The 24,722-nt window shown below is 46.9% G+C and overlaps 1 protein-coding gene across 7 annotated transcripts in view; it reads right to left on the minus strand.

The window, feature by feature from the left end:
- The window catches only part of PEX14 (peroxisomal biogenesis factor 14), a 150,244-nt gene that overhangs the window by 125,007 nt on the left and 515 nt on the right, over window positions 1-24,722 (minus strand). For all 7 annotated transcript variants that reach the window (XM_081871223.1, XM_081871222.1, XM_081871224.1 and 4 more), the window contains exon 2: window positions 13,505-13,552. In XM_081871223.1, the coding sequence (XP_081727349.1) occupies window positions 13,505-13,552 (48 nt within the window). The remainder of the gene's footprint in view (window positions 1-13,504; window positions 13,553-24,722) is intronic.

Here is a 24,722-nt window from a genome sequence, read left to right on the forward strand (position 1 = left end):
CTAGTGTGTTTTAATCCCTGTATTTTAGGCTTTTATTAGTCTGCAATTTGCTAACCATATAACCTTATATATTATCTGCTGGGTGAATAACCAGAATCCTGTGTCTTTAAAAAAAAAAAAATCACATAAAATGGGTTTTCTATCAATTTCAAATGGGGGACTTTTTTGAAGGTTGACGGTGAAAATATTAGAAGACAGGTGAGATTGTCCTACTAAAATTCAATGCATCCCTTTCCTGTGCCTGTTCATTTGAAGCACCTAAAAAAAAGAAAGACTACCCAGCAAACTTTACCTATGCGGGGTGGGGTGGGGGACTCCATCCTGAACCCCCAATTCTTCCTTTGAAAAGGCTTCCTGGACTATTTACAGAGCAAAACACTCCCATCTGACAGTGGGCTTGAAAACTCAGGCGGCGACGCTTTTTACGATAATGAAAACTTCCGGGCACATCTCAGACATCCGCGGGAGCGATTTGCCCTGCTTGTAACTTCCGCGACATAAGAGGGTGGGGAGAGAAGGAAGCTGGTGTCAGACGGACCGCAAAGTCCGCTCGCAAGCTTTTTATGATCTATATCCCTGCGTGGGAAATTCGGCAGGAGAACAAGGAGGAAGACGGAGAGAGGGAGGCATGAGGTTGTGGGGGAGGGAGGCGGAAAAAGCCTCTCCTCTTTACTGGTCCCACTGTCACTGCAAATAAAGACCACGTCAAGATTTAAACCATAATAATGGGAAAAGCTATAAAAGGTCTTGGCCATAATGTTTCCTCTGCTACCCCCTTTCATAAAACGCTCCCTTTCTGCTGCGTGCTTTGGAGAACAAGGGAAAGCTCGCAGGGCACGAGAGTGCTGCCCGCCTCCCATTTCCAGAAAGTGGATGGGGATTTCCCCCCCCCAGACCAGTCTCTGTCCAGCTCCCCCACTCTATCCCCCATGGCAAGACACACAGGAAATTCCAAGACGACAAGCCTCATAGGGCAGAAACTGCCAGCAACCAGTAGACGGTTTTTGCAACATGCAACTCACCACTTCATCTGCTCCCATGCCCTATAGACGACTGAGAATTTGCCTCCCAAGAATGTTGCAGGGCCTCAGTGCAACAACGTGGCTGGCCCCTAGAACAGTCTGTCCATGCTGCTGGTCAGTGACTACACTGTAATACCAGAGTGGGGATCCTTCAGCCAGGCGACTGAATGTGGCCCTCCATACCTTTCCATCTGGTCCTCGGCACTCACCTTGGGCCTGCCCTGCCCCCCACAGACCACACCTGTCAGTGGCCTGCCTTGGGCAATTTTTGATCATGCCTGTTCCTTGCCTGGTTGGAGATTGATATAGTGTAGAGTGGTACCTCGGGTTACATACGCTTCAGGTTACATATGCTTCAGGTTACAGACTCCGCTAACCCAGAAACTGTACCTCAGGTTAAGAACTTTGCTTCAGGATAAGAACAGAAATTGTGCTCCGGCGGCGCGGCAACAGCAGGAGGCCCCATTAGCTAAAGTGGTGCTTCAGGTTAAGAACAGTTTCAGGTTGAGAACAGACCTCCGGAACGAATTAAGTACTTAACCCGAGGTACCACTGTATGTGTGTTTGTGTGTGGGTGTGTAGGTGTAGAAATGACTGACATCACTATGGCTGCAATGTAACATATAGTGCAAAGTCTCATCCGTTGCTCTGCCCACTTTTGCCTCTGGCCTCATCCACCACTGGTATGTGGCCTCCCATACGTTGCCTATGTAGGCCTTGAGCTGGGAAAATGTTCCCCGTCTTTGCTGTAATTACCAAATTCTGAGTCTGAGAAAAGGGAGGAGAGAGGACAGAAATGCAAGCTCTGCTCACTTCTGGATCAGCTGGGGGACAAGGGAGCAACAGGCTTCCTTGGTGGCTGCTGAGCATCAAGAGAAAGGCAGCACAAATTTATCAAGCGTGCCAAATACAGCATGCCTTTACTGACCCAAGTGGAACTAGACCAGAGGTGAGGAACTGTTTTCAGGCAGAGGGCCACATTACTGTCTAGGCAACCTTCTAGGGGCCACAAGCAAAACTGCGTGGGGAAGAAAATGTTAAAATTTACTATCCTCCACCCAGGCAGGTAAAAGCTCAAGGATGGATTCTAGTCAGGCAAAAGGCTCAGGAAGGGAGCAGAGCAGGGTTTTTGGTGGGGGTGTGGCCTGGGGAAAAGGGGTGTAGCCTAGAGAGAGTCCAGAGGGCAGGAGAGTGTAGACTGGGCCAGACGATCTAGTACAGTGGTTCTCAGTGTGGCACACCACACTGGTGTGGCAGGAGAATATGGAAAGTGTGGCAGGAAGATTCAAGGACAATCAAAGGAACATTTAAACCTTGGCCTACTCCTATGAGGTCCTGACTGCAAGAATGCTGGACTAGACAGACTTTTGGTTTAGATGCCACAGGGCACACTTTATCCTGAACAGACAAGTCGCTTCCCCGCAACTGCTCATCCTTCTGCAATGCAGCCTGCAAAGCATCTCCTCTGCAGGGTTGCTTGTAAGGAGTTTAGCGTTCACAGCAAGACCATGGGCTACATCTAAAGGTAAAGGTAAAGGTAAAGGGACCCCTGACCATTAGGTCCAGTCGTGGCCGACTCTGGGATTGCGGCGCTCATCTCGCTTTATTGGCCGAGGGAGCTGGCGTACAGCTTCTGGGTCATGTGGCCAGCATGACTAAGCTGCTTCTGGCGAACCAGAACAGCGCATGGAAACGCCGTTTACCTCCCCGCCAGAGTGGTACCTATTTATTTACTTGCACTCTGACGTGCTTTCGAACTGCTAGGTTGGCAGGAGCGGGGATTTGAACCGCCGACCTTCTGTTTGGCAAGTCCTAGGCTCTGTGGTTTAGCCCACAGCGCCACCCGCGTCCCATTGGGCTGCAGCAAGTCAGTCCAAATCAGAGTGGAATGAATGAACCAACGTTAAGCCATGCCCATTAATTTCAGGGCGTCGACCAAACTGCGGGAGGCAGTGGAAGACAGAAGTGCCTGGCGTGTTCTGGTCCATGGGGTCACGAAGAGTCGGACACGACTAAACGACTAAACAACAACACTCTGGGTAGGACTAGCATTAGACAAAACCGGCTTACATGCAAAGCACTCTCATACCACTCTAACCGTCATGGCTTCCCCCGCAAAGAACCCTGGGACCTGCAGTTCATCAAGGGTGCCAGGCACTGTAGCTCTGCGAGGGGATCCTTTGGGGCCAAGCTGTTAAACTGGTATAAATTAGCACAAACCTTTTTTTACGCTGGTCTTTGACGCCTGAGTTGCGTGTTTTCAGGACCCGCCCTATTTTGGGGGAGGTAATAAGTTTTTAGCTGTTTTAAATTGCTGTAACCTACAATGGGACCTTGCTGAGGTGATGCGGTCTGAATCAATGGACTGCAGAGTGCTTTGAACATGAGTGCCCTATATACAGATGATGATGATGATGATGATGATGATGCCACTGTTACAAGGGGGCCAAGGCAGCTGAGGGTTTGAGAAAGGTAGTGCCCAAACACCAAGGAGGGATGTGGTGGAAGGCGAAGATGATAATTCTCAATCGCAGCAAAGTGGCTGCAGCCATAAGCACTGCACCCCTGAGGAGCATAGGAAGCTGATTTGCACAAAGCTCCATCTAGCTCAGTATTGCCTACACTGACTGGCAGCAGCTCTCTAGGGTCTCAGATCAGGGATCTTTCCCAGCCCTACCTGGAGATGCCGAGGATTGAACCAGGGACCTTTGCATGCAAAGCATGCTATCTGCCAGAGTAACGCGTGCCCCCCCCCACGGCCCACGCTTCATGACAGGGCTGTCAATTACAGCCTTGACTTACAAGGCGAAGATTAAATGAGCTAAATATGTAGAGCCTGTCTAAGGAAAAAGAAAAAGGAAGGGTGACGGAATTGAGAGGGGAAGAGGAAGAAAGGGGTTTTTTTGGATTTGAAGAGTTTGGATTTGATATCCTGCTTTATCACTATCCTAAGGAGTCTCAAAGCGGCTAACATTCTCCTTTCCCTTCCTCCCCCACAACAAACACTCTGTGAGGTGAGTGGGGCTGAGAGACTTCAGAGAAGTGTGACTAGCCCAAGGTCACCCAGCAGCTGCATGTGGAGGAGCGGAGATGCGAACCCGGTTCCTCAGATTACGGATCTACCGCTCTTAGCCACTACACCAGTGTTTCCCAACCTTGTGCCTCCAGCTGTTTTTGAACTACAACTCCCATCATCCCTGACTAGCAAGACCAGTGGCAAGGGATGATGGGAATTGTAGTCCAAAAACAGCTGGAGGCACAAGGTTGGGAAACACTGCACTACACCACACTGGCTCTCTTTTTAAATGGGAGGTAGCAAACTGATGCCCATTTCTAAAAGAGCAGCACAGATAAGGAGAATTCTGTAGGGTACTCACCCAGCTTGCATGACCCTCCACTCCTCTGCTGCAATGCCACCTGCCTAACCACAGCAGACTTCAGATTTGTAAGCTACTTAGTGCAGTTGCTGAACTTTTTCCACTTAAACCTCATGGACACTGAGGATGCTGCAGAATTCTGTATAATACCTGACACACACACCCCTCAGCTTTGGTTAAGACAGATGTGGGGAACCCTTGGACATCTGGATGTTGCTGAACTACAACTCCCCTGATCCCAGGTTATTGGCCATGCTTGCAGGGGCTGATGGGAGTTGTAGTTCAGCAACTTCTAGAGGGTCAAAAGTTCCCCATTCCTGAGTTAAGAGATTAACACCAGGACATGGTTTGATGGCCACCTTTGAGGTTTGAATTCCTCCTTCCTTGATTCAGCATTCTCTCTGTACTAGAGCATTCTCTGGTTGGCCACTGTGAGAACAGGATGCTGGACTGCTTGGGCCACTGGCCTGATCCAGCAACAGGACTCTTCTTATGTACCCAGTTACCCATCTTAACCAGAGTTTCAAGTCTGGGTATTTGCAAACCCTGGTTAGGAGGAACCCCGATTAGCGCGAACCAGGGTTTGTGATGCTGCAGATCTATTACCTTTCTTTATAAAGCAGCTTAAACAAAATCAGTCAGGCACTGTAGATAAATTAAAAATAAAGAAGTTAATGCCGTAGGAGGCAAGGACAAAAGGAAGGAAAGGGGCAGGGAAGCATAATAGACCCAATAAAGTCAGTCTTCTCGAGCAAGGGCTATAGGATCCAGCCGTTGAAAAAAGGGCAGAGGAGAAGGTAAAAGCATAAGGAGAATGAGTAAAAGGTAAAAGCATGAGTTAAAGCAGCGCTGAAGTACAGAAGCAGCCCTACAACAAAGGGAAGACCTTTTAGGAATCCCACAAAAGACTTATGAGAAGTTTTAGGGGGCCGGTCTCCCTCGGAACCATGGGCGGTTGCTGCCCTCTATAGGGCAAGCGGTGTATAGCATGGGATCCCTGGACCCCTCGCAAGCTGCAATGAACAGAGATACTCACACAAATGGGGGCCAGGCAGATTCCCATGCGTGCAGTGAAAACAGCCAATTCTCCAAATGGGCAGTTTCAGGTGGGTGGCACCAATCTACACAGGCAAGTCTGAAGGCCTCCACAGGTAACATTTCATTCATTTACTTATTGAATCTATGTCCCACCCTTTTCTCCAAGGAGCTGAAGGTGGCATGCATCGTTCTCCCCCTCCTCATTTAATTCCCACAACAACCCTGCGAGGTAGGTCAAGGAATGACTGGCACAAGGCCGCACCCAGCAAGCTCTGTGACACGGTGGGGATTTGAACCCTGGTGTGTCCCAAGGCCTAGTCCGACGCTCTAACCACTGCACCACACTGGTGCTCAAACCAGCGGCATGCAGTCATCCCCATGGCATGGGCTGCCCTAACATACCTTTGTCAGCCATACCTTTGTACAAGGTAGGAGGAGGCAGGGACGGATTGCATTCAATTACAACGTCTTGTCAGGATGCGCGGGGAATTTCAAGGAAGCGCTGCTATTGATCTGAGGCCAGGCGAGTTAAGCAGAGCTGACAGTTCCCCTTTAAACATGCTCCCTCGGTAAGTACATTTGCATCCGCGGACAGGGCGTGCGCATGAATTTGTCCAGGTCAACACATTAAAAGGAATCGACAGATTAAAAGAGTGCATTTTGCACGGACCACAGGGAAGGGAGGGTGAAGGGGCAAAAAAAAAAATGAAAGAAAGAAAGAAAAGCCACTCGATGAACAGAGTCAGCAGTAAATAGACAAAACCAAGAAAGAAAGGAAAAGAACGATTCGGCTCAGAACTCCACCAAGAGGTCAAGTATCACAGAAAACAGTTTGACAAATTAATGCGTTCTCCCAACAGCCGATGAAAAGAAGTTGGCACAAGACGGAAAAACCATATTCCATCGTTCTGATGGTGGGCGTGCAATGCAGAGAGCTAAGAGACTTTAGCATGTACTGCAAGGGGGCTTTCTACAAACCCTATTCTCTCCCCACCCACAACTCCCTCTAAGTTCCTAGTCCACACTGTTGCAGAGATGGGCTCGTCTGCTTGGCACAGCCCTGAGCTCCCGAGAACAGCCTTGAGAACACATAAAGGAGAGCCTTGCTGGACTGGAGCAAAGGCCCATCCAAGACCAGCATCTTCTTCTCACGGTGGTCAACCACATGCCATTGCAAAATTCTCAAGCAAGACATCAACACCAGAGCACTCTCCCTTCCTGTGGTTTCCAGCAACTGATGTTCAGGAGCATTGCTGCCTCTGGCAATGTCAGCAGAGCACAAGCACTGTGACTAGTAGCCACTGAGAGCTTTACCCTCCATGAATTTGCCCAATCCTCTTTTAAAGCCATCCAGGCTGGTGGCCATCACTGCCTCTTGTGGAAGCGAGTTCCACAGTCTACCTTCCCAACATTTCATAGAAACATAGGAAGCTGCCTCTTACGGACGCAGGCCATTGGCCCACTGAGCTCAGTACTGTCTACACTGACAGGCAGTGGCTCCCCAAGGATTCAGGCAGAGTCGTTCCCAGATCTGCCTGGAAATGCTGCAAGGAGCCTGGGGCTTTCTGTAGACAAGGTGGATGCTCCACCACTGGGCTGCAGGCCTTCCCTTCTGCAACGAAACCGAGCTCCACAATTTTATTTTATTTTAGTTCTCTGCATAATATTTTCCCCAAGGTTCACTTTGAACAGTCCAGAGAGAGGACCAGGAAGCCTCTAAAAGTCTATATATATTTTCCGATCGGTGCGGGGATTCCCAGACAGTTGGAGTCAGTGGGCAACTAACCCAGAGCCCCCAGTCAAACATTAGTCAGGATAATTTAGGACTGTCAGCCAGAGAGATGCTATCAGCTCAGCGACCTCTGGGCAAGCAGTAACCCTAATGGGCTTATAATGGCCTTGCATTCCTTCAGGCGGGTTCCTGTGGGTTTTGAATGCCGGGAGAGATTCCATCAGGTCTAGAAAAGGCTGGTGGTGCGGGTCAAAATAAAAGCAAGCTTGGTGGTGAGAGGGGCTTTAGCAAACCAAGTAGGATGAGGAGCAGTTGAGAAGAATACGGTATGCTTCGTTGGAGAAAAGAAAGTTAAAGTTCTTCAAATATCAGGAGGGCTGTCACATCAGGGCACGCTGCGGGCCCCACATGCACTACACATTTGAAGAAGTATCATACCACTTTGTCATGGCTTCCCGCAAAGGCTCCTGGGAGCTGTAGTTTGTTAAAGGTGCCGAGAATTGTGAAGAGACCCCGCCCCCATCTCCTGTCACAGAGCTTCAATACCCAGAATTCCCTGGGAAGAGGGTCTGATCGTTAAATCATTCTGAGAATGGTGAATAACCCCTAAAAGCCCCAAATACTTTTGTATTACTTTACAGGAACAATGCATCAAATTTAATTAATTAAATAACAACTACTACTACTACTTCTTGATCATTTTAGGCACTTTTTTACAAGGTTCTGCACACACGCACATTGACTCATCTCCTACAGGCCCTGCAAACTTATCATAAGGCAAACATCCTCAATTTGTATTATCTACATAGGTGGAATATGTATGGAGCTGGGTGCAGAACTTTATTTATTTATAAATAGTAAATTTATTAACTATTCTTAATAATAATGATTCCTATCTATGTAGTATTTTGTACACAATTGCATATTTATCTGCAATGCCTTAAATTATCATTCACCCAATACGTGCATGTGTATAAAATATCATACGGATAAGAAGAAATCCAAAATTCTTATTAGAAATATATACCGTGAAAATAATACGCTGAACAAGTATGTATCATTGTTCATCTCGCCCTCACTCCCAACCCTTCATATTTTTCATTTTTTAAAAAAATCCCTCTTTAAAGATGGCAACAATAACCGTTCCGACTCCTGTCCAAATGATCAATCATCTGTACATCATCTAAGCCCTAATAATGCATGTGGATTGATCCAAGCCTTGCACTTTTATCATTCCAATAAACGATAAACGCAAGGTCCGTTTTCCCTATGATCTTTTCAGAAGTTTGCATTTTTAAAAAGAAATTACTTTATTAGATATAACAATGCAGATGTCTGAGAGGTTCAGAAACGAGCAACTGCTTGCCTCATGTTTGAAATGATATGGTCCACAACTTATTAGAAGGAAAATGGTGCAGAGAGAAGAAGTGGTTATTGCAGAGGCTTTAAACAGTTCTACAGATAATAAGATCATGATACCACAGAAGCAGGATGGAGCAGTCAATAATAGGTCCTGAAATACAATAAAACCCAGATAAGAATCATACTTTGCAGGAACTTGCAAACGACCACCATGCAGCTGCATGGGCCATAGGTTTGGCTTTGCCCTGGAAACTTGCAGAGAATGAGCAAGTTTTTCAGGTATCGCAAGGAATAAGACCTTCTTTAATCAGGTATCAAGGGAAAAAGCAGAATTAGTGCTCCATTTTCTATTTCTATGCAAAGTACACTCAGGCCCCCGAAAGATATAGCTTCTACAGTCTTATTGCTAAGAGAAAAGGCTTTTGTCTCCACTGATCAAGTCCAGTTCCACCCCATATTTCTTTTTACGCAAAGCCAAACTCTTTGCTTTGAGCAGAATGTCCGACCAAGAAAGAAAAAGGGAGGAGAGAGGGGAAAGGCTGTTTAGATTCCACAAGTGCTTGAAGGATCAAGGGGGGAAATTGGGCAGCAGAGAGACAGGCGGGGGGGGGGGGAGAGAGAGAGAGAGAGCGGCGGCCGTGTCACCGAGCATCTGGACTCAAGGAGAAAGCTGATTCCAAGCCAAGGGATGACAAACGCTGGCTGTAAACAGCACCAGAGCGAGTTGCTGACGCTCCGAGAACCACAAGGTTACACTTCCCATCGCGGAGCGTCCAGGCGAAATTTTAATGGGCCAAGACCGACAGCAGGGAAATGAGAGGCCAAAATTAAAAATAATAATAATAATAATCGTAGATTACAGGCCCCCCCCCCGGCCTCAGTCCATTTGCCGCCACCGCTGCGGACAAAGGGCGCTGCTGCCTCCGTTAGAAGCAGAGCTTGCTATTAAAGATCGCAGAGGTTACTCCAAGGGGACTGGGCTGGGTTTTGATGAACTACGGCGGTGGTTTGGAGAGGACTTTTTGTTTTGTTTCGCTGGCTTAACAAATGGTGGTGATTAAAGTTTCTAGCTCTCAAGCTAATGGGACAGAAGCTTGGAAAGGTAAATGCAATGATGCTTGCAAAATATTGGGAGGGAGGGAGGGAGGGAGGGAGGGAGGGAGGGAGGGAGGGAGGGAGGGGGTAATGTCCCAACTCTCTCCCTCCAAAGACTTGTTCGTACATATTCACCCAGGGACAAGGGGCAGTCCTTTCTCAGCTGTTACGGCTAACCAATACTGACAGACCCACCTTTCTAATACTGTCTACTTCTTCTTTTTTTAAAAAAAAAAAAGTATAAGAGAGACACCTGAACCTAGAAGCTGCTGCAACATCTTTTGCCAAAGTATGCTGAATGCTAGCACGTTTCAAAATGGGGGCGGGGAAAGGTGGGACAGCGCTCGTTTTGCTCAGGGACACATCCAAGCTTGCCAGGAACCATACTGAAGCCGGCTTGCCCCAGTGAGCAACCTGGCTGCCAAATTCTGCACCAGCTGTAATTTCCAAACCGTCGTCAGATGCAGCCCTACACATGATGCCTGTCTGAATGCAAGAAGCCCCGGGTAACTAATAAGCTCACACTAGAGGTCTGCGGCACTGAACGACCAGCGAGTCAGGCCGTAAGTGGGGAGCGAACGGCCGATTAGTTAAAAGGGTCTCTACGGATGCGTGGCTGGAAGTGATGACGACACCTAAGCAGAAATGAAGAGGCTACGAGAGGCATAAGAGAGGGAGTAAGCGGAAAAAATTAATTAAAAAGGAAGCAGGATTGAAAGCCCCCGTTCCTTTTCCACATGAGCTCCGTGGTACCCTCACATGCGTGAAGGTTCGTTGCGAGATCAAGATTATATTTCAGGGACACTGAATTTTATTTTGTATTTTCTTGATTTGTGCTGCGTTTCCCCCCACCCACCCCACACCTTTTCCCAACGAATTATTTTTATCTTATATCTATGTCTATATATAGATATATGGCTGCGATGCGTTCCTCTTTTCCTCGGAGCAATTATGAAGCAGTATATAAAGAGCAGGGGAGATGATGTTAATTAAACAGAAGGTAATTTCTGTCAGCCCACAGGGTGGGGGGCAGAGAGTGAGCCGCCTGCCATTCTCCTTGGGAAGAAGGAGAAGAAAAATCAGTGCGAAAGCATAGGTACTTGCATCAGCAAGAAAGAGCTTTAATTTAAAAAAAATATTGCAGACAAGAGCATGAAGGCACGCGAGGCAGCAAATCTGGAGCTCTGTCTGAGTTTCGTCCTGCTAATAAACCCACTGAAATGAATGGAAATGACAGACGTAGGCCTGTTACACTTTTCGGTGCCTGCTTAAAACCTGCAAAAGGGACGCGGGTGGCGCTGTGGGTTAAACTATTTAGCTAAATATGTTAAGATAATTTAATTGGAAAAGCTTGCAAATAATAGATAGGCTTAGGATTCAAATATGTAAGGATAAGATTCAAGATGTTTAAAGATAAATTAGAAAGAATGAAAGATGTTAAGTGATTAAGTTAACTTTCTGAGAAAATTGATTTTGGGAAACTGTTAAAATGATATATAATGAAATTCAACCAAGGGGATTTGAGGAAGTCACTAAATAATGTTACCAAGATTTAAACAGGATGTATGTTTGTGTGTCTGTTTGTGTGTTTTAAAATTTTGGGGGAAATTAATAAAAAATTTGAAAAAAATAAAAATAAACCACAGAGCCTAGGACTTGCTGATCAGAAGGTCGGCGGTTCGAATCCCCGGGACGGGGTGAGCTCCCATTGCTTGGTCCCTGCTCCTGCCAACCTAGCAATTTGAAAGCACATCAAAGTGCAAGTAGATAAATAGGTACCGCGCCGACGGGAAGGTAAACGGTGTTTCCGTGCGCTGCTCTGGTTCGCCAGAAGCGGCTTAGTCATGCTGGCCATATGACCCAGAAGCTGTACGCCGGCTCCCTCGGCCTATAGTGCGAGATGAGTGCGCAACCCCAGAGTCATCCGCGACTGGACCTAACGGTCAGGGGTACCTTTACCTTTAAAACCTGCAAGCCTATCCAGTCATGCAGAAGCTACACTAGAGGAGCCTGCTGGATCAGACCAGTGGCCCCATCCAGCATCCTGTCCTCACAGTGGCCAGCCAGATGCCCCATTGGGAAGCCCACAAGCAGGTCCTGAGCACAACAGCACTCTCCTCGTTTCTGATTCCCAGCAACTGGTATTCAGAGGCCAATGGTCTCTGTCCCTGCGTTAAACGGTAGCTAAGGGCAGGAAAAGCAAACAATGGTCTACTTCAGGGATGGGGAACCCCTGGCCCTCCAGATGTTGTTGGACTCCAACCCCCCTCAGCCTCAGCCAGCATGCGCACAGATGATGGGAGTTGTAGTAGAACATCTGGAGATTTTACAGTTTCTTCATCCATCCATCCATCTATGGGGAACATTCACATCCTTCCAGATGTTGCCAGACTCCAACTTCCACCAGCCCCAGCCAGCAAAGCCAGTGGTTGGGGTGGTGATGAGAATAACATCTGGAGAGAAACAGGTTTCTTCCACTTTTGGTTTGGTGTGAGAAATTTGAGGGCGTGTAAGGCACATGTGGGGACGCAGGTGGCGCTGTGGGTAAAACCTCAGCGCCTAGGACATGCCGATCACATGGTCGGCAGTTCGAATCCCCGCGGCGGGGTGAGCTCCCGTCGTTCGGTCCCAGCTCCTGCCCACCTAGCAGTTCGAAAGCACCCTTAAGTGCAAGTAGATAAATAGGTACCACTTTATAGCGGGAAGGTAAACGGTGTTTCCGTGTGCTGCTCTGGTGCCGGTTCGCCAGAGCAGCTTCGTCACGCTGGCTACGTGACCCGGAAGTGTCTGCGGACAGCACTGGCTCCCGGCCTCTTGAGTGAGATGAGCGCACAACCCTAGAGTCTGTCAAGACTGGCCCGTAGGGGCAGGGGTACCTTTACCTTTAAGGCACATGTGCGAAACATCCCAGAATCCTCTGTACCTTGGAGGCCTTCTGCGGAAGGCCTTTTAATAGGGAAAGAGGTAGGGTCTGGGAATCTTAATTATGATGCTTTGTTCTATAGCAAAAACACTGAAATCTCAAAGTCTGCTTGATGAGGAGCACAAAAGGAGGTTGAGATTTCGTAGAGGGTTTCCCTGATGAAGAAGCTGGATGTACTACAGCGGTACCTCGGGTTAAGAACTTAATTCGTTCTGGAGGTCCGTTCTTAACCTGAAACTGTTCTTAACCTGAGGTACCACTTTAGCTAATGGGGCCTCCTGCTGCCGCTGCACGATTTCTGTTCTCATCCTGAAGCAAAGTTATTAACCCAAGGTAATATTTCTGGGTTAGCGGAGTCTGTAACCTGAAGCGTCTGTAACCCGAGGTACCACTGTACTACCTCTCAGGTTAATCTGCATACACACAATACACCACACATTTCATTTTCATCAATGAATGGAGAAACACTCTGCCAATAGAAGAGACCGGTTACGTGCCACCGTCCTCGAAAGAAAAATCTCTGATCAAGAGCAAGAAGCGAGTCTTTCATGGGTGGTTGGAGATGACCCTCTGCTCACCCAGGAAAAGATAAGGAGGGGGGTGTCACTAAAGGTCAAAGTTTAGAGGTCACCTAGAGAGCACCACACATAGCGATACTTAGGTCATTCTGTCAGAGACCAAGGAGTTGATCCTGAAAAAAAGTGGCCAAACAGATGCTCTTTTCAAGAGAACAAGCCGGTCAAAAAACACACAAAAAAGAAACCACATGGACATGCAGCCCATACCTGGTTGAGTTGAATTACGTGAAAGCAAAACAAAACAAATTCCTTCCAAAAGCACCTTAAAGACCAACTAAGTCAGTTCTTGGTATGAGCTTTCGTGTGCATGCACACTTCTTCAGATACAAAGCAAAGTTATTTTTTTGATTCCCCCACCCCACAAACGCAGGACTCACCAGAGCTTCGCGGGATGCTGCATTCTCAGCTCCAGGAGAAGAGCCAGTCTGTAAGAAGAAGAAAAGCAAGGTTAGAGTGCCACCCAATGGTCACTTAGCATGCTTAGCTGCTCTGACATAAATGCAAACAAACAAACAGGAGCCATGACTCGCCAGGAGAGCACCCACTAAAAGGTCTCTGGTTCTGCTAAAAGGTCTCCGGTTCAATTCCCAACATCTCCACTTTAAAAAGCACCAACATCTCCACTTTAAAAAGCTCTTTGGAGCATCGGCACCAGTTTATTTTGTTTGTTTTATTTATTTATTAAACTTATTAGTCACTTGGCACCCAAAGTTTCCAAGCAACTTAACGTTAAAGAAAAATATATGCACATACATAACGTAGCAGGGGCGGGGAAGGGGGTAGGGATCGTACAATACATTAACGTCTCATTTAACACACAACTTGTGGAAAAGCTAAAACAGCATGCCAGCAATATCCAAACCATAAACGAAGCAATAGTCCCACCCACTAATTAGCAGATGAACCTCAACCAGTCCTTTTTTGAATGCAGCCGTTATGGAAAAGTTTACTCTGTGACTGAAAAAGCAGAGTCTTTTCACTTGATTTGGCATACTGGTTTCACCTAGTGATCTGGCTTTTTGAAGAAGCTGTCCATTCAGGCTTGGGAAATGTGGCAAGCAGGTATACCATTAACTCACTGGTCTTGTACATATTTTTAATTACTTATTTAGCGGTTTTTGTTATCTTTCCTCTGCTGCAGTGTGAATTAAGTTGGAGTGATATGGGGCGATAATGCCTCCAACCAAGATGCATGCCCAAAGGTTTTGCCATGGTTTCTGTATGCAACACATCCTTGCTTAAGATGCTTGCTACTCAACCCTGGGCAAAAATGCTTGCTGCCCCCCTACAAACGCAGAAGAGAAGGGACAAAGGCAAGACGAACCCACCCCCCTCCCCACGTGCAGAACCAACAACCTTCAGAAGTTGTTCAGCACAGCCCACCAGTCTGGCCCCTGCTGTAAATTTCCCTAAAACAAGCAATACCAGTGAAAACATTTTTTTGACAACTGGGTAATTTATACCCACGCTAAGAGGCTGTGCTAATAAAAGGATGGCAGATTTATAAATCAACATGTGTGTGTTAAATTAGGGCAAAAAAATAATTGAGGGGCAGGCAACCAGCATGCCAAGCAGACCTAGGACGAAGGAATAAGAATCTTAAAAATAAATGACAGCTCAGGTTTCCTCCCCTGCAAGTGTTTTCATGCAAAGCTAACAAGTCACTGAAGCACGGAGCAATTAAGACCGTGGCCACGGTCCAAGGAAAAATTGGTGTGCACTTGGATCCAGTGAAATCACAGAATCACGGAGTTGGCCTGCAACAGGAGCGGGGTAAACCTCAGCCTGCCTGGATAGGGCACCCTCACGATGCCAAAGTGCTCAGCAGTCCTGGAATGTGGCTTTGAATTCTGATCATACCTCTCAGTCACCTGGATGGAGGCGCTGTGGGGGGGGGAGGAACCTGTCTGCTGTTCAAAGCTAAAATTTGCATCCATTGCTCTGGCCGCGCCCACCACTGGAATGTGGCCCCTGGAAGGTTGCGCAGAAGGGAATATGGCCCTCAGGCTGAAAAACGTTCCCCACACCTATGCGTTGCGTGAAGAAGGATTTTCTTCTGTCTTGAATCTTCCAATGCTCAACTTCATGGAGTTCTAGGGCGAGAGAGGGAGTCAGCTGCCAGTCAGTGTAGGCTAGGCATAGGCAAACTCGGCCCTCCAGATGTTTTGGGACTACAATTCCCATCATCCCTGACCACTGGTCCTGTTAGCTAGGGATCATGGGAGTTGTAGTCCCAAAACATCTGGAGGGCCGAGTTTGCCTATGCCTGGTGTAGGCAATACCTCGCTAGATGGATGAACGGGTCTGACTCAGAATAAGGCAACTTTCTATAACCCTCTGTCTTAAGGGAAGGGCTGTAGATCAGTAGATCGTTCCGCCCAGACACTGAGGTCCAGTGCCGAGGCCCTTCTGGCAGTTCCCTCGCTGCGAGAAGCCAAGTTACAGGGAACCAGGCAGAGGGCCTTCTCGGTAGTGGCACCCACCCTGTGGAACGCCCTCCCACCAGATGTCAAAGAGAAAACTAACTACCAATACCAAACTTTTAGAAGACATCTGAATGCAGCCCTGCTTAGGGAAGCTTTTGATGTTTAATAGGTTATTGTATTTTAGTGTTTTGTTGGAAGCCACCCAGAGTGGCTGGGGAAACCCAGCCAGATGGGCGGGGTATAAATAAATTATTATTATTATTATTATAGAATCACAGAACTGCAAAGCTGGAAGGTACCCTGAGAGTCATCTAGTCCAACCCCCTACAATACAGGAATCTCAACTAGAACACCTGCCTTGCACACACAGGGTCCTGGGTTCAACCCCCCAGCATCTCCAGGTAGGGCTAAGAGAAGACTCCTGTCTCTGAAATCCTGGAGAGCTGATGCCAGTCAGTGAAGGCAATACTGAGGTAGATGTATCAATGGTTTTGACTTAGCATAAGGCAGCTTCCTATTTTCTATTTTTCATGTTTCCCCCCTCACGTTTGTAGAAACACTTTTCATGTCGGAAATGCATCCCCCACCTGGAGTCCTAACATGCTCTCTATCATCTTCTCTCAGAAACCAGATCTCACTTTATTTTTTTCCCCCAAAAGCTGTATTGAATTTTACATAAATGTACTGATATATAAAAACTTCCGGGCTCCTCAGGGACCCCGCCTGAATGATTCACCCAATTAGATTTACATTTGGCTATTATGTAGGATATTGAACCACATCAATCAGTTCAGGTTAAGATGAAGGACTAAGAGAAAGAGACAGATGTCTTAAGAGAGGTCTCTAAGGAAACAGGGAGGGGGGTTCCTAAAAAAAAAAGTACAAGGGCAGAGATCAAGGGCAGAGAAGCAGTGCTTTTGACCTACACAATCTTGTAGACCTCAGCCTTTTGGATAACTTTCAATTACTGTTCTTTTAAAAAAAATTCCTATGCTTCTAGATCTCATGATTAGTTAGAGGTAGGCTGTTAACAGAAACACTTAATGGATATAGTCATGTCAAAGGGTCAAACTCTTTTCCTCAAGAGATGTTCAAAATATTCCTTTAGTTATTATGAGACATATATGGATAACTACTTATTTGATCTGTATTTTTTAAAGTTGTAATTTTACTGTACTATGGGGGGAATCGCAAAAAAGAGGGGGGTAACTAGAGCAGATGTTCTTAGAGCACACTGCTTGCTTTTTAAATGATGTAATCCTGGGCATTTGAACCCTGGTTGCTGCAAGACCTCTTTTGACACACATACAGTTCCCACTTTGAAATACCATGCCTGGTCTTGCAGTAGGATTGCCGGGTTAAGATCAATTGATAAAAGACTTATAGTGACTTAACTGGTTTACCACTCTTGAAACTCAGGTTCACCATGTGATTTGAGGCCGGCACTGAGGAAGAGCACGGCTCTCCCACTTTTAGCAGCTTGCAGTAGGCAACAGTTCAACAGGTTAAACCTTTTCTAATACAGAAACACTGTTACGGGGAAAGCTTCACCTATCGACAGCAACCCTATTTGGAAAGAGGAAAAGTCGGAAGCAGGGACCCTTCCCCAGTGGTCAAGATGAATGAATAAAGGAAGCTGTCCGCTTCAGACTTGATGGACAGCAAAGAGGATATCAATGTGTCTGGTGGAGCTTAAGAATGTACGAAGAGGCTCACTGTTGAATCAGCCCCACAGCCCATCTAGACTGGCATCCTATATTCAAAGTGGCCAATCAGATGCATCTGGGGAGCCTGAAAGCAGGACCCAAGCACAAAAGCTGTCCGCTCCCCACCCCTTGCACTTTCCAGACACTGGTGTGCAGAAGCATCACTGCCTCCAATCTGGCTGGATTCAACCCTCAGTTTTAAAAGTTCTCAGGAATAACAAGGCTTAAGGCAATATGCAACTCTATGAAATAACGGGGGAAATTAATAATAATAATTTATTATTTGTATCCCGCCCATCTGGCTGGGTTTCCCTAGCCACTCTGGGCGGCTTCCACAAAGACCAAAAATACACTGATGTCACACATTAAAAACTTCCTTGAACAGGGCTGCCTTCAGATGCCTTCTGAATGTCAGGTAATTGTTTATCTCTTTGACATCTGGTGGGAGGGCGTTCCACAGGGCGGGCGCCACTACCGAGAAGGCCCTTTGCCTGGTTCCCTGTAGCCTTGCTTCTCGCAATGAGGGAACCGCCAGAAGGCCCTGGGCACTGGACCTCAGTGTCCGGGCAGATCAATGGGGATGGAGACGCTCCTTCAGGTATACTGGGCCGAGGCCGTTTAGGGCTTTAAATTACAAATGAGTTTTTATTCCGTTGGAAGTATACACCTGTAAGATGTTTAATAGTCAACAAATGCTTACAGGCAACTGCCCATTTGTGCAGGGATTACGTTCCGAGGCACCACATGCATAAATGAAATCACATATATTGGGAACACCATGGAAAACGACTGCAGACACCCTCTAAACCTCTGGAAACCCTTGGAAAACTCTTTTAACAGCTCCACCAAACTCCACCACAATTGCTCCCTCCAAACCTCCTAGCTCAAACTCCAGCTCTACACAGGCCTAAAAAAGTCACTGCAAAGGCTCCTGGGATTGCACTTGCAAAGGCTCGGGGGGGGGGTTGCTAAATGCTATTTTTGCACCATTTTTGCTGTTTCCTCAATCTGCTTGGGCCATTTTTGCCCCTTTTCATGCCATGTCCAGGTTTGTAGCAATATGCAAGATTGCATGTGCCTCAAACACATGTAAATGGGGAGTTGCCTGTACTTAAAATATTAAAATATAATTAATTTGTTGCTGTTGTTGTTGTTTAGAATGATCTTTATTTAGCAAATTAGTGATACTAGCAAAGCCAGCCTGGTATATATGCTAGTTTAAGCTGCTTCTAGGATGATCCCTGTTTGTTAACTAGAGCTGCAATCGCTATACGCGCTTACCTAGGTGTGAGTCCTGCTAGCTCAAGGAAACATAATCCTGAGCTGACATGCTTGGGATTTGCACTGTAAATCCTTATTTATGTGGGGCTGAGAGCAGGACCCGGGCGCAGCAAGGACTCTCCCCTCCTACAGTTTCTAGCAAATGGTATTCAGAAGCATTGCTTTCTCCAAAAGTGGAGACAAGAGGTATCTTTTGACTGAACCCAGGCTTCTTTCAGAGGTGGGATCAGGAAGGAGGGCAAGGTGCCTAAAACTGATTAATTCAACCACCCCCAGGTTTCCTGCAGTCTCTCTCTCTCTTCTTCCCCCTAAAGGAACAGAGCCTGAGAATATGAAGTTCAGCCAACTCCAAGGACACCAGAACTGGAGTGAGCCAAGGCAGAGGCAAGCACTTGCCCTCCAATTCCTACGCAACAGAGGTGATTAGGGATATGGGGTGGAAGATTTTCCGCAGGGAATGGGGAGGATTCCGAAATCCAAAATGTTCCGTTCTTCTATTTTTCCATGCAAAACGTTTTTCCCCCCATTTCATAAGTCCAGTGAGGAAAGATTGCAGCTTTTGGAACTTTCTGATTTAGAGAAAAGGCAAGTAACATGGTAGAAATGTTTAAAATTATGAATGGCATTGAGAAAGAAGTGGATAGAGAAAAGTCTTCTCTGCCTCTTTCAAAGCACTAGAACATGTGGACATCCAATGCAGTTGGAAGATTCAGTACAGATTAAAAAAAGGACTTTCTTCATGCAGTGTATAGTTAACCTATGGAACTCATTCCCACAGGAGGCAGGGATGACTACCAACCTGGGTGGCTTTAAAAGATTAGACAAAATTCATGGAGAATAAGGCTAACAATGGCTACTAACCATGATGGCTAGGCTCTGTAATGCTTCTTAATACCAGCTGTTGGGAACTACGGGAGGGGAGAATGCTCTTCTGCTTGGGTCCAGTTTGTGGGTTTCTCACAGGCATCTGGTTGGCCACTGTGAGAACAGGATACCAGACCAGATAGGCCACCAGCTTGATCCAGAAGGTTCTTCTTATGCTCTTGCATAAGACAGTAACAATTAATGGACACCAGCTACAACCAGGGTATTTGGCAAGCTTAGCAGTCTCAATGTTTTCTGGGTTTGCTTACTGAAAACAAGCAAACAGGCTCTGCTCAATCACTTCTCTAAGCCTTAAGAGTCTTCACCAACCTGTTTCCTTCAAAATATTTTGGACAGCACTGTGGACTACACACGCTGAAGCTGATAGGAATTATAGTCCCAAACATCTGGAGTATGCTACGTTGGCTCTAAAGCGATGCTCTTCAGCCTTGGGTCCCCAGATGTTCAACTACAACTCCCATAATCCCTGATCACTGGTTAAATTACCTGGGGATGATGGAGCCTGTTGCCCAGCTTCTGGGGACCCAAAGTTTGAAGACCACTGGTCTATTGAATCAGCAAATCACCCTCTCAAAATATCCTGATTTGCACAGGACAATCTCCTAGTTCAACTTTTTTCTAGAAAGCAGTTAAGGCAGTGATGGCCAAACTTGACCATCCAGCTGTTTTGGGACTACAACTCCCACCATCCCTAGCTAACAGGACCAGTGGTCAAGGATGATGGGAATTGTAGTCTCAAAGCAGCTGGAGGGCCGAGTTTGGCCAGCACTGAGTTAAGGGGATGAGATTTCTTGCAGACCCCCCTCTCACTAGGCTAATCCAAGCCAGGTCACTGTTTTCTTCCCTACACCCACAAACAATGGTCTACTCAGAGTAAAGCCACTGAAATTGATTAACCTAATTTAATCATGTCTGTTAACTTCAATGGGTGTACTCTGAGTAAGACTAGCATGGGATATAATACCATGTGCCCAAATTCAGGCATTACAACAAGTCAGATGCCAGCTAGTTTTCCAGTAGCTCAGCAGCAGTGAAGAGGAACTTTTGATCCTTCACATTAAACCATAATTTGTCTTTAACTGTGGTAATTGGGAATCTCAGGCTCAGGGGCCCTATAGGCCCCTGGATTTCCCCAGAAGGGATCCTTTAACAGCTGACAAGATTGGTGGGAGGGGAGGAAGAGCCCAGTTAGAGAAAGAAGACTTTGTTGCAGCTTGAAGACAAACCCATTTATTATGACATGAGTCACTGTCTCTCAGCCTAACCAACCTCACAGGGTTATTTGTGAGGATAACTGGGGAGGACGAAAACTACGTACACCACCTTGAGCTCCTTAAGGGAAAAGGTGGCATTTAAAATGTAATAAATAAATAAGCCAGAATCAAGCAAATTGATACCTCCCCAGATGTTGTAAATTTCTACTGCCATTATCCGCAGCCAGCCTGGCCAATGGTGAGGGATGATGGGAGTTGTAGTCCAGCAACATCTGCAAGGCTGGAGATTGCTCACCCTTGTTCCTAAATGGGTGAAAGGCTTTATACTGCTATGCATGCCAAGAAGGAATGGCTTTTACCAGGTGGCTTCCTGCCTGGCCTTCAAAAAACCAGAGAAGAGGCACTATGCACAAAAATTAGCAGATTTGAGCTCACACAGTGCATATTATGTCCTCACACACCAAGGTTTGTGTAAAAAATGAGCAACTATGCACACAGAGGAGACATCTACTTAACAAATGGCAATAACAGTAATGAAAATAAGAATGGGAAACCTTTTTCAGCCCAAGGGCCACATTCTGTTCTGTGAAACATTCTGAGGGCCACATGTTTGGGCTTGGCAGAGCAAGAGGCAAAAGTGGACGGAACAACAAATGTAAATTCTACCTCTGTGTCGTGGGATAGTTTCTACACACAAACACCCTTCTCTAGCTCCCATCCGGGCAGCCAAGAGGCACTATCAGAGCTCAAGGACACATTCCAGCCAGGCCAAAACACTCAGGGTGTGACACAGAGACAGTGGGGCTCAGGAGAGAGGTGAAGTTCCAATAACTTGACAGAGATGTCTGGAAGGCTACAGTTGGCCTCTAGGGATGAGGTTCCCCACCTTTGATGTAAAAAGAGCCACAATGCATCAGATTGAGGCTCCCACAACCTAGCATCAGGCTGCTCATGGTGGCTAACCAAACAGCCCTCAGGGAAGCCCACAAAAGGGGTTGAAGCTAAGGTTGGTTGTTGGCATACATCTGTCTCGAGAGCCAATATAGTGTGCCTCCAGGGGTTAAGTTGAACCTCTGTGTTAGCTGCACTGAAGTGCCCTCCCCTGGGTGCAAGCCTGGGCAGTGTGTATGGAGGTCCTGGACCACCCTAATGCCCTTTTGACCTCACTGATGTGATTCAAAGGAAAGCAGAGCAATATGTTTGGCACCAGTTTGGCTGCAGGAGTTGCCAGAAGGAGGCGTACAAGGCACTACCCAACCGTCTTAGGGACTCCACTGCGTATTTGTGTAGGGTTTACTTTACTTTCTTCTCCCAAAGATATCCTGCAAAGCAGTGGAGGTTTAGGATCAGAGATTTCCTTCTCCTAGATGGACTACCATCCCAGGTTGACAAGGCCCTTCTGTCCCTATTAAAGCTACACTTTCTATCCCTCTGCCCATCCACCAGCAACTGGAATTCAGAGGTATGTCATCTCTGAACACTGGTGGTTGGTTTCATTTATTCCCTTTATAAACCTCTTACTATACTACCTGAAAGTTCTTGAAGCAGCTTACAACAGATTGATTCCTGGCAGCTATCATGGATATGACATTATAGTTCACAAACAGCTCATGTGCTGCTTTCTGAAAGATGATGGTTAGCTACTTCCATCACCCCCAGCTGGCACGGCCAATGCTCAGACATGATGGGAGTTGTAGTCAACACAGAACAGTAAAAACATAGGCATCTGCCTTATGCCAAGTCAGAGCACTGGTCTATCTAACTCAGCATTGTCTACACATCGACTGGAAGCAGCTCTCCAGGGTTTCAGGCACAGATCTCTCCCAGCCCTACCTGGGGATTGAACCTAGAATCTTCAACACTGAAGGCAGATGCTCTACCGCTGACCTACGGGCCTTCTGCCAAAATTAGTCCAGCAACATCTGGATGGCACCATGTTGGCTACTGCCGGCATGTACTGTTTCAGCCTTCTCCAACCAGGTGTCCTCCAGAAGCAGTTAGACTCCCAACACCATCCCTGACCATTGTGCCTGCTGGCTGGGGGGCTGATGGGAACTTGAATCAAGGAACACCGAGAAGACCACAGCTTACTCAATCCCTCCTCTAAGATGGTGATGCCAGGGATCGAACATGGAATCCTTGCCATGCAACAGGTGTGCTCTGTCACTGAGCTCTCTCAAGAGGTGTGCAACAAGTGCGTTTTGCATACCTGTTTGGCAGGAGGCTGAAGAGAATTATGGAGATGCCAGATGCAGACAGAAGTGGCAGAGAGGAAACTTTCCCCCCAATACAGCCCCTCTTAATATTATTTTACATATGCAAGGAAAAGATTACAAGGCCAACCTGTTCTCCTTGCTCCATGTGTGTAGGAGGAATGCAGGAATTATAGATGAGTTTCCCCAGAGCTGGGAGGGGCCCGGAGAAAACATAAGCTCCCCACCATTTTTGCCTATCCCAAGGGGGGGCGGAGTCTAGACTAAACAATGCCCCCTTCCTTCTTCACACAGCAACAGATACCTACCTACTTCCTCTTCAGGAAGGCCACAGAATCACAACATGGGATTTCTCTCCCATTGCTTTTGAATTTTTTTTGGGGGGGGGCGGTGAGAGAAGCCAATACAGAAAGAGAAGGGGGGTAACTAGCAATGCACACATCTTTACTCTGACCCCAATTAGGTGTAAAGAGCACACACCTCCTTCCCCACTTACACCCCCAAAGTCCACTTCTGATTTCTTCACCACCACCAGTTTAGAAAAGTGGCACAGAAGATCAAGCAGAAGGAGTGGAACTGCCCTCCCTTCACCTCCTCCCTCCATTATGGGTCAAAGGACACTCATCCCAACACAGATTCCCCCCACCCTTGGAAAGGGGAAACCAAAAGGTCAAATGGGAAAAAAATGAGGCAACTATCCCCTTCCACCCACTTCCTTGCCCCTTCCCTGTCAGGGTTGAAGGGCATCTACCCCTATGGAGGACAGATGAGCCCACTAGGGATTACTCCCCCACCCTTAAAAATAAACAGATTGGAAGAGGCAATGCTCAAGCAGATGAAGAAGGGGGCAACTGGCATTCCCCCCCCCCCGCAATTCCTCTTCCAGCCCCTACTATTATGGAGAAAGGAAACCCAATTTCCCCTTCTTCTCAAAAGCACAAGTTTCTACCAATTATCCCTCATTGTTTGAAACTGAAATTAGGGTGTGTGCCAGAAGCTCAAGCAGAGAAGCAGAAGGAAATAGGAGCATCTAACCTCCTCCACTCCCTCTCATAATAGTGCAAAGGGCCCCCACCTCCCCCATTATTGGGGGTGGGGGTATAAACAGACACTCCTTTTAGTCAGTGTTCGAAACTCCCATTGTTCTAGGAGCATTTTGCGACAGGGAATTTCATTAGCAGGAGCAGTTTCTGAGCTCTGGGCACAGTACTAAGTCTAAGATTTCAAATTAAAACTGTAGAGTGGAAGGAAAGGAGGACCTTTTTCTGCCTCCCCACTTCCAGCTACTCTCTGAAGACTGGAGAACAGACTCTCTTAAGAATATTAGGGGGGTGGGCAGGGGAAGAACTAGACCATGTGAAAAATGAACATAAGATTTTAGCTGCAGTTCATTCATTTCCAGCTTTGCATTCTTGTTATATAAAAAAGCATGCCTATACATTCCATTGTTGTGCTCATAACCTAGCCATTTAGCTCCTAGCTTTCGTATCTCAGTTTCGAACCCTGCTTTTAGTCATAGTTCCCCTTGCCTTTTCTTTTCTTTTTTTAATGGGGAGGGACATAAAAGAATGGGCAGCAAATAGCCCCCTACCCTCCCCCCCCAAAAAAATGGACAGAAAGCACCCACATCCTGCTACCCCTGGGAGAAAAACAGACATTCCTTTTTGCCATTCCTCCCTTAACCTTAAAGGGGGGGGCAAAGAGAGTGGGCAACTACTAGCCCTCCCTGCCCCCATTTATAGGGCGAAAGACACCCTCTCCTCCAGCCCCTGGAAACACTCCTTTTAGACATTCCTCCCCTACCTTTTTAATTGGGGGAGGGCTATAAAAAGCGGGAACGAACCCCTTCACATTATAGGGTTTTATAAGG

The sequence above is a fragment of the Podarcis erhardii genome (assembly GCF_964252035.2).
Source record: "Podarcis erhardii genome assembly, chromosome: 7".
In the NCBI taxonomy this organism is placed as follows: Eukaryota; Metazoa; Chordata; class Lepidosauria; order Squamata; family Lacertidae; genus Podarcis; species Podarcis erhardii.